This window comes from Dipodomys ordii, unplaced genomic scaffold (genome assembly GCF_000151885.1).
Source record: "Dipodomys ordii isolate 6190 unplaced genomic scaffold, Dord_2.0 Scaffold6, whole genome shotgun sequence".
Taxonomy (NCBI): Eukaryota; Metazoa; Chordata; class Mammalia; order Rodentia; family Heteromyidae; genus Dipodomys; species Dipodomys ordii.
The window spans coordinates 10,219,920-10,229,287 of record NW_012267222.1 but is presented as its reverse complement, the minus strand read 5'-3'; the positions used below and the strand labels follow the sequence as shown (position 1 = coordinate 10,229,287).

Genomic DNA, 9,368 nt, shown 5'->3' with positions numbered 1-9,368 from the left:
TGGGGCTTGAACTCAAGGTCTGGGCATTGTCCCTGAGCTTTTTCGCTCAAGGCTAGAGCTCTACCATTTGAGCCATAGCTGCGCTTCCAGCTTTTTTGGTGGTTAATTGGAGATAAGAGTCTCACAAGTTTTATTGCCTGAGCTGGCTTCAAACCGGCATCCTTAGTCAGGCACCAGTGGCTTACACTTGTAGTACTAGCTACTCAGGAGTCTGAGATCTAAGGACCAGGATTCGAAGCCAGCCCAGACAGGAAAGTCTGTGAGACTCTTATCTTCAATTAATCACAGAAAAAGCTAGAAGTGATGCTGTGCTCAAATGATAGAGTGCTATCCTTAGTAAAAGCTTAGGGACATCACCCAGGCCCAGAGTTCAAGGCCCAGGACTGGCCAAAAGAAAGAAAGAAAACATACACACGAAAACAGCCATCCTCAGTTATTACATTCTGAATAGTTATGATTGCAGGTATGAGCCACTGGGGTCTAGCCTCCCTCCCCCCCCCCACCGCCTTTGGCAGTACTTGGTGACTGAACTCAAGGCCTGCTATATGTTAGGCAGGCACTTTATCACTTGAGCCATGTTTCCAACTCTGGCTATGGCTTTGGGGTGTGTGTGTGCACGTGCTATTACTGAGCTCTTTTTTTTGCTCAAGGCTAGTGCTCTACCACTTCAGCCATAGTTCCATTCCACCTTTTTGTGTGTGGGTAATTGGAGATAAGAGTCCCACATACTGGCTGGGAAGGTGGCTCAGTGGTAGAGCGCTTGCCTTGCATGCCTGAGGCCCTGGGTTCGATTCCTCAGCACCCCATAAGCAAAAAAGAAAAAAGCTGGAAGTGGAGCTGTGGCTCAAATGGTAGAGCACTAGCCTTGAGCTGAATAGCTGAGGGACAGCGCCCAGGCCCAAAGAGTCCCACATACTTTCTGTGCTTGGGCTGGCTTTGAACCATGATCCTCAGATCTCAGTCTCCTGAGTAGCTAGAATTATAAGCATATTTTGTGTGTGCTTTTGTTGTTGGTGGTGGTGGTTGTGGGGCTTGAACTTACAGCCTGGGTGATGTCCCTGAGCTTTTCTGTTTTTTTTTTTTTTCCCTCAAAACTAGTACTCTGCCACTTGAGCTATGGCTCCACTTCTGCCTTTTTGGTGGTTAATTGGAGATAATAGTCTTATGGACTTTTCTGCCTAGGCCAGGTTCAAACTGCAGATCCTCAGATCTCAGCCTTCTGAGTAGTTGGATTATAGGCATGAATTATTAGTACCTGAAGATTATAGGATCTTTCTTTTAATGGATATATCACTTAATTTGACAGAAATATGAAGCCCAAGCCAGTGGGCAGAAAAGTTTGAGAGATCCTTTTTCTGAGATGGGCCCATTCTGAGAATGGGCTATAGCAGTGCGAGCCTGTTATTATATTGTGGATCGGGTCATACCTAGGGAGGAAAGTGAAAAAGGGCTGGAGAAGTGCTCAGCTGTGAGTGAAAAAGCTGAGCTAAGAGCTTGAGGCCCTGAGTTCAAGCCCAATATCAACACACAAGAAAAAATAGAACTAAATAGTGGCCCTAACCTGTAGTTGCAGAAACCCATAATGTCGAGGCAAAGTGCATAAGCCCAGGAGTGCAGAAGGAGTCTGGGTATGGTAGTTAGACTTCATCAACAACAAAAAAGCCTGGCAGCCGAGTGCCTGTGGCTCACGCCTATAATCCTAGCTACTAATGATACTGAGATCTGATGATCACGGTTCAAAGCCAGCCTGGGCAGGAAAGTCTGTGAGACTCTTATCGCCAATAAATCACTAGAAAACTGGAAGTGGCTCTGTGGTTCAAGTGGTAGAGTGCTCGCCTTCAGCTGAAGAGCTGAGGGACAGCGCCCAAGTCCAGAGTTCAAGCCCCACAAAACACACACACACACACACACACACACAACGCCTGGCAAACTGGGCTTATACCTGTAATTCTAGCTACTCAAGAGACTAAAATCTGAGAACTGTGGTTCAAAGTCAGCAGGAAAGTCTGTGAGACACACTTATCTTCAATAAAGTACCATAAAGCCAGAAGTAAAGTTGTTCTCAAGTGGTAAAGCACCACCCTTGAGCAAAAAAAGTTCAGGACAGCACCTCGCCCCTGAGTTCAAGCCCCATGACTGGCCTGAAGAGAAAAAAAAGCCAGGCATGATGGTACATGACTGTAAGTCCAGCGTTCAGGAGGCAGAGGCCGACTCTTAGCCCACCCTGAGCCACATATGGAGACTGTATCTCACAAACAAACAGAAGGGGCTGGGAAGGTGGCTCAGTGGTAGAGTGCTTGCCCTGCATGCATGAGGCCCTGGGTTCAATTCCTCAGCACCACATAAGCAGAAAAAGCCAGAAGTGGCACTGTGGCTCAAGTGGTAGAGAGCTAGCCTAGAGCTAAAGAGCTGAGGGACAGCGCCCAGGCCCAGAGTTCAGGCCCCACGACCGGACCCAAAAAGAAAAAAAAAATTGGAAAAGCCCCATAGAACTACATGAGATAACTTAGAGGGGAATATAGGGGAGGAGATAAAATTTAGATAAGTGTCTATAAATACTGACAACTCTTTCAAGAAATTTTTATAGAGGGGAATAAAGATAATGCTATTAGGGCTGGGAAGGTGGCTCAGTGGTAGAGTACTTGCCTTGTTTGCATGAGTCCCGAGGTTCGATTCCTCAGCACCATATAAGCAGAAAAAAGCCTGAAGTGGTGCTGTGGCTCAAGTGGTAGAGTGCTAGCTTTGAGCTGAAGAGCTGAGGGACAGCGCCCAGGCCCAGAGTTCAAGTCCCACGACCGACAAAAAAAAAAATTAAAAAAAATAAAGAGATCTCGTTTCCATATTTTGGAGTTTGTTCAATATATATTATTTTATATAAATATGAAGAGGCACATAACTCATGATATTTCTAATCTTAATCTTCTATTTTACAGTGAATATTATTGGTTCCATATGTTCCAGATAAGAAAACTCAAGAGTAAAATGATTTATCCAGGATCACAAATAACATAGCAAAATTAGTATGAAGCCTTATGTTCAATCTCTAGCAAAAATAAGTAGCAAAATTGAGATTCAAACTCGGTTCCCAGTGGGTACTGGTGTCTCATACCTATAATTCTAGCTACTCAGGAGTCTGAGATGTAAGGATAGCAGTTAAAAGCTAGCCCAAGCAGGGCTAGCTGTTTGTGTGAGATTCTTATCTCAAATTAAACAGTGGGAAGTAGAGCTGTGGCTCAAGTGTTAGAGCACTAGCCTTGAGCAAAATAGTTCAGGGACAGTGCCCAGATTCTAAGTTCAAGGCCCAGGACTGGCACCAAAAAAAGAGGGGGAGAGTTGTTTCAAATTTATAAACAGTTGGCAGAACATTTCTATTTTAACTCTACTGGCATGTATTTTGTTTTAAATAGATGCTGCTGTTCTCAACAATGTGGCACATACATTTGGCCTAATGGACACAGTCAAAAAGGTTCTGGACAACAGAAGGAACCAAATAGAACAGGGAGAAGAACAGTTTCTCTATACTCTGACAGGTGTGTATAACTTGTCGCTGTTTATAGGAGCTATTATGCCAATATTCTTGAGCTTTGCTGTTTCTTTGTCAACTTCTGTTGTTTTTTTTTATTCTTTTTAATTCACGTGATGTTAAATTATACTGCTTTGTTTGTTTGTTGGTTTGTTTGTTGGTTTTGTTTTTCTGGTACTGGGGCCTGAAATCAGGGCCTGGGTGTTGCAAGGTATTGTCTCTTAGCTAGCTTTTTCACATAAAGCTAGAGCTCTATTGCATGAGCCACAGTTTCATTCCTGGCTTTTTGGTGATAATTGGAGATAAGAGTCTCCTATAAGCCAGGCGCTGGTGGCTCACACCTGTAATCCTAGCTACCAAGGAGGCTGAGATCTAAGGGTCATGGTCCAAAGCCAGCCCGGGCAGGAAAGTTTGTGAGACTCTTATCTCCAATAAAAACCACTAGAAAACCAGAAGTGGCGCTGTGGCTCAAGTGGTAGAGTGCTCACCTTGAGCTGAAGAGCACAGGGACAATGCCGAAGCCCAGAGTTCAATCCCCACAACCAACCAAAAAAAAAAAAAAGAGTCTCATATATTCCTTCCTTTGCTGGCTTGGAACCAAAATCTCTAGATCTCAGCCTCCTAAGTAGTTTGGATGTACTTCCAAAGCTACTTTTTTTGGTTTTGGTTTTGTTTTTTTTTTGTCAGTTGTGGGGCTTGAACTCTGGGCCTGGATGTTGTCCCTCAACTGTTCAGATCAAGGCAAGCACTCTACCACATGAGCTACAGTGCTATTTTCTGTTTTCTAGTCGTTTATTGAAGATAAGAAGAGTCTCGTGGAGGGCTAGGAAGGTGGCTCAGTGGCAGAGTGCTTGCCTTGCATGCATGAGGCCCTGGGTTTGATTCCTCAGCACCAAATAAGCAGAAAAAGCCGGAAGTGGTGCTATGGCTCCAGTGGTAGAGTGCTAGCTTTGAGCTGAAGAGCTGAGGGACAGTACCCAGTCCCAGAATTCAGACCCCATGACTGACCAATAAAAAAAAAAGAGTCCCATGGACTTGCCTTCCCAGGCTGGCTTTGAACTCTGATCCTCAGATCTCAGCCTCCTGAGTAGCTAGGATTATAGGCTTAAGTCACTGGTGGCCTCCCAGCTTCTTTTTTCTGGTTAATTAAACTTTCCTGCCTGAACTTGCTTTGAATAGAATCCTTATATTTCAGCCTCCTGAGTAGCTAGGATTACACATGTATGTCACTGGTACTCTGCTCAGATTTTGTTTTGATGAGGTAGAGTGATAGGTAATACTGGAGGGATACAGGGAAAAAAGAAGCTAACTTCATTATCTTTCCTTCTCTATCTTTTTTAGGGTTAAGATGTGTGCTAGCCAGGTGCCTGTGGCTCACTCCTGTAATATTAGCTACTACTAAGGAGGCTGGGATCTGAGAATCACGGTTCAAAGCCAGCCTGGGCAGGAAACTCCGTGAGACTCTTTTTTTTTTTTGGTTGGTCGTGGGGCTTGGGTGCTGTCCCTGCGCTCTTCAGCTCAAGGTGAGCACTCTACTGCTTGAGCCACAGCACCACTTTCGGTTTTCTAGTGGTTCATTGGAGATAAGAGTCTCACAGATGTTTCTGCCCGGGCTGGCTCTGAACCACGGTCCTCAGATCTCAGCCTCCTGAGTAGCTAGGATTACAGGCCTGAGCCACCAGTGCCTGGTTTCCTGAGACTCTCATCTACAATAATCACCAGAAAACTGGAAATGGCACTGTGGCTCAAGTGATAGAGTGCTGGCCTTGAGTTGAAGAGCTGAAGGACAGTGCCCAGGCCCAGAGTTCAAGCCCCATGACCAGCCAAAAACAAAAAACAAAAAAGATGTGTGCTACATTATCCATTAATTCAGTTAACAACAGTGTTGGCAGAATATGCAAATTAGTTTTTAGGTTTTTTTAAAAAAAAATTTTTAATCAGGTTTACTAACAGGCATAATAGACCTGTGGTAAGGAGATTATTTTGTTATTTCTATTGTTAATTTTATTAGTAGTATATATTGGTCATACAGAGGGATTTCATTATGGTATTTCTGTGCATGTTTACAATGTATTCCAATTAACCTCACCACTCCATATTGCTCTCTATTAATTCCCACTTCTCAAAACAATTTTAACAAATGTCATTGTTCTATTTTAATGTATGCAAACAATCTCTTTCAACTATATTCATTCTCCTGTTAGCTTAACTCCCTCCTGATAGATTACACATCTAAAGGACCATCTTTCTCATCCCTAGATAATGCAAATTAGTCTTTGAAATCTTCCTGGGGCTAGAACTTCGGGCCTCTGTACTATTTCTAAGCTTTTTTGCTCCAGGCTAATGCTCTACCCCTTGAGACACAGTGGCTCTACTTCCAGCTTTTTTGGTCGTTAATTAGAATTGAGAGTCTCATGAACTTTTCTGCCCAGGCTGGCTTCAAACTATAATACTAAGATTTTAGTCTCCTGAGGAGCTAGGATTATAGGTATGAGCCACCAAGCCCAGCTTATATACTTTTTTATTACCATATGTTATACAGGAGGATTTTTTTTTTTGGCGGGGGGAGGTCCAGTCGTGGGCGTGAACTCTGGGCCTGGGTGCTGTCCCTTAGCTCTTCAGCTCAAGGCTAGCACTCTACCACTTGAGCCACAGCGCCACTTCGGCTTTTTTTTTTTCTGCTTATGTGGTGCTGAGGAATCAAACCCAGGGCCAAAAGCATGCAAGGCAAGTGCTCTACCACTGAGCCAACTTCCCAGCCCAGGAGGAATGTTTTGTTATTACATTTTCACACATGTTTACAGTATATTCTAGTTTGTTTATTTATACCAGTACTGGGTACTGGGGCTTGAATTCAGGGACTTTTTTGCTCAAAGCTAATACTATAGCAAATGAAACAAGCCTTTTGCTTGTTAATTGAAGGTAAAAGTCTCTTATATTTGCCTGTGCAGACAGGCTTTGAATTAAGATTTTCAGATCTCAGCCTCCTTAATTGCTTGGATTATAGGCAGGAGCCATTGGCCCCCATCCTATCTAACTCCCCTCCCTTTTGATTTGTCTAAAGTTACGTCACACTTGACAGAAAATCCTGAAAGACAACTCTATTATCTTACTCCTAATCCAGTCTTCTCACCTTCAAAGTTTTTTGGGGGATGGGGGTCGGGGTGGGGTTTGTCCTGCAGTTTGAACTCCTGGCCTGGGCACTGTCCCTGAACTTTGTGCTTAAGGCTAGTACTCTACCAATTGAGCCACAGCTCCATTTCTGACTTTTTTTGGTAGTTTATTGGAGATTATAAGTCTCATAGACTTTCCTGTCCAGACTGGCTTCAAACCATAATCCTTAGATCTCTGCCTCCAGAGTAGCTCTGATTATGGGTATGAGCCACCAGCTCCCAACTCGCATTGAAACTTTTTTTTTGTCGGTCATGGGGCCTGAACTCTGGGCCTGGGTGCTGTCCCTCAGCTCTTCCGCTCAAGGCTAGAGCTCTACCATTTAAGCCACAGCACCACTTTAGGCTTTTTCTGCTTATCAACCCAGGGCCTCATGCAAGCAAGGCAAGCACTCTACTGATGAGCCGCCGTCCCAGCCCTTTTTGTTTCTTTATTAGTATATATTAGTTGTATAGAGAATCTCACTATGACATTTCCGTACATTATATGCAGTCAGACAGAGAGAGAGAGAGAGAGAGAGCAAGAGAAGTATCTCGATCAAATTCACTCTGCTTTATCCATTGTCACTTATCAAAACAATTTCAATGGGTTTTATTATTATATTTTTATTTTTAATTTTTATTGTTCTATTTTCATATATACAAATAAACTACTTCAGCTATATTCATCCTCATTCACCCTTTCCATTAGCTCTCTCCACTCTGCTGGTACTCCACCCCTGCTCCACCAGAGCCTGTTTTATTTTCCTGCCATTCGTGTGTGTGTGCATGTTTGTGTGTGTGTGCATGCTCAAGACTAGTGCTCTACCACTTGAGCCACTTCCAGTATTTTTGGTGGTTAATTGGATATAAGAATCTCACAGGTGGGCTGGGAAGGTGGCTCAGTGGTAGAGTGCTTGCCTTGTATGCATGAGGCCCTGGGTTCGATTCCTCAGCACCACATAAGCAAAAAGAAAAAAGCCAGAAGTGGCATTGTGGCTCAAGTGGTAGTGCGCTAGCCTTGAGCTGAAGACCTGAGGGACAGCGCCCAGGCCCAGAGTTCAGGCCCCATGACCAGACCCCCCAAAAAAACAAATCTCACAGGTGGGCATCTCTCAATTGCTCATGCCTGTAATCCTAGCTACTCTGGAGGCTAAGATCTGATAATAGCACTTTGAAGCCAGCCTGTGCAAGAAAGTCTCAAGACTTTTACCTCTATAACTAATCACCAAAAAGCTGGAAGTAGAGCTGTGGCTCAAGTAATAGAATGCTAGCTTTGACCAAAAACATCTCAGGGACAGTGCCCACGCCCTGAGTTCATGCCCCAGAACCAGTATGCATGCTTGAGTGCACACACATACACACCAAAACAAAAACAAAAACAAAAAAAACCCCAAACAAACAGGACCAGACTCTTTCCTAGTTTAATGTTCCCAAAATTCCACTTCTCTTCCCATAAAGATCTTTTTTACCTCCTCCCCACCCCCATAGACTTGGAACGCCAGTTGGAAGAACAAAAGAAGCAAGCCCAGGATCCCAGGCTAAAATCCCAGACGGTTCAAAATGTGGTACTAATGCCTGTGAGCACTCCTAAGCCTCCAAAAAGACCCCGACTCCAGCGGCCAGCTTCTACTACCGTCCTGAGCCCTTCACCTCCTGTCCAGCAGCCTCAGTTCACAGTCATCTCACCTATCACCATTACCCCAGTGGGTCAGTCATTTTCCATGAGCAATATTCCAGTGGCCACTCTCAGCCAGGGCTCTAGTCCTGTGACTGTCCACACACTGCCTTCTGGCCCTCAACTCTTCCGCTATGCCACAGTGGTCTCCTCTGCCAAGAGCAGCTCACCAGACACAGTGACCATCCACCCTTCATCTAGCTTGGCATTACTAAGCTCCACCACCATGCAGGATGGGAGTACCCTGGGCAACATGGCCACTATGGTGAGCCCTGTGGAGCTGGTGGCCATGGAGTCTGGCCTGACCTCAGCAATCCAGGCTGTTGAAAGCACCTCAGAGGATGGGCAGACCATCATTGAAATTGACCCAGCCCCAGACCCTGAGGCCGAAGACACTGAGGGCAAAGCAGTCATCTTGGAGACAGAGCTGAGGACTGAGGAGAAAGTGGTGGCTGAGATGGAAGAACACCAGCACCAAGTCCACAATGTGGAGATTGTGGTCTTGGAGGATTAACCTGGGAATTCTGGGGCCAGGAGATATGTTTTGGTTTGCAATTTTAATTATTTTTTTTATCATTGTCCTCATTTCCACATAGGATTGTTTAAAAAAAAAACAAAACAAAATCTCATTGTAATAACTGAAAATGTTGGGTTCCTCCTACCCCCTCATTAAAAATATGGACAAAATAAGCTGCCCTTCCAGAAGTTGATAGGGTCACTTAGTGTCCTAATCATCCTACCCCAAGACAGTTATTTCTTTTAGAGAATGGGTCAAAATAACCAGGAACCCTTTCTGGGCTAGTCTGTCTGTGTATGCATGTATAGTTTATTCTTGTAAAGATGTGTTGACTAAACCCTGGAACACAGATCTGACACTAGAAGGCAACCCGCTTGCTTGCATGTGGATGCAGAAGTTTACTTCCTTTTGTGTCCTGGAAAGGGCTTCAGAGGCCAGTGCAAACTCTGAAACAAAAAAGAAGTTGCATTCTGCTTGGAGAGGAAGATGGGAAGCCAGCTG

The 9,368-nt window shown here is 44.5% G+C and overlaps 1 protein-coding gene across 1 annotated transcript in view; it reads left to right on the top strand.

Annotated features, from left to right (window-relative positions):
• Gmeb1 (glucocorticoid modulatory element binding protein 1) overlaps positions 1–8,954 on the top strand; it is a 33,399-nt gene extending 24,445 nt beyond the window's left edge. Inside the window, exons 8-9 of the mRNA XM_013035646.1 lie at positions 3,408–3,530; positions 8,164–8,954. Coding sequence (XP_012891100.1) covers positions 3,408–3,530; positions 8,164–8,864 — 824 coding nt within the window. The 3' untranslated portion in view covers positions 8,865–8,954. The remainder of the gene's footprint in view (positions 1–3,407; positions 3,531–8,163) is intronic.
• Positions 8,955–9,368: the final 414 nt, after the last annotated feature.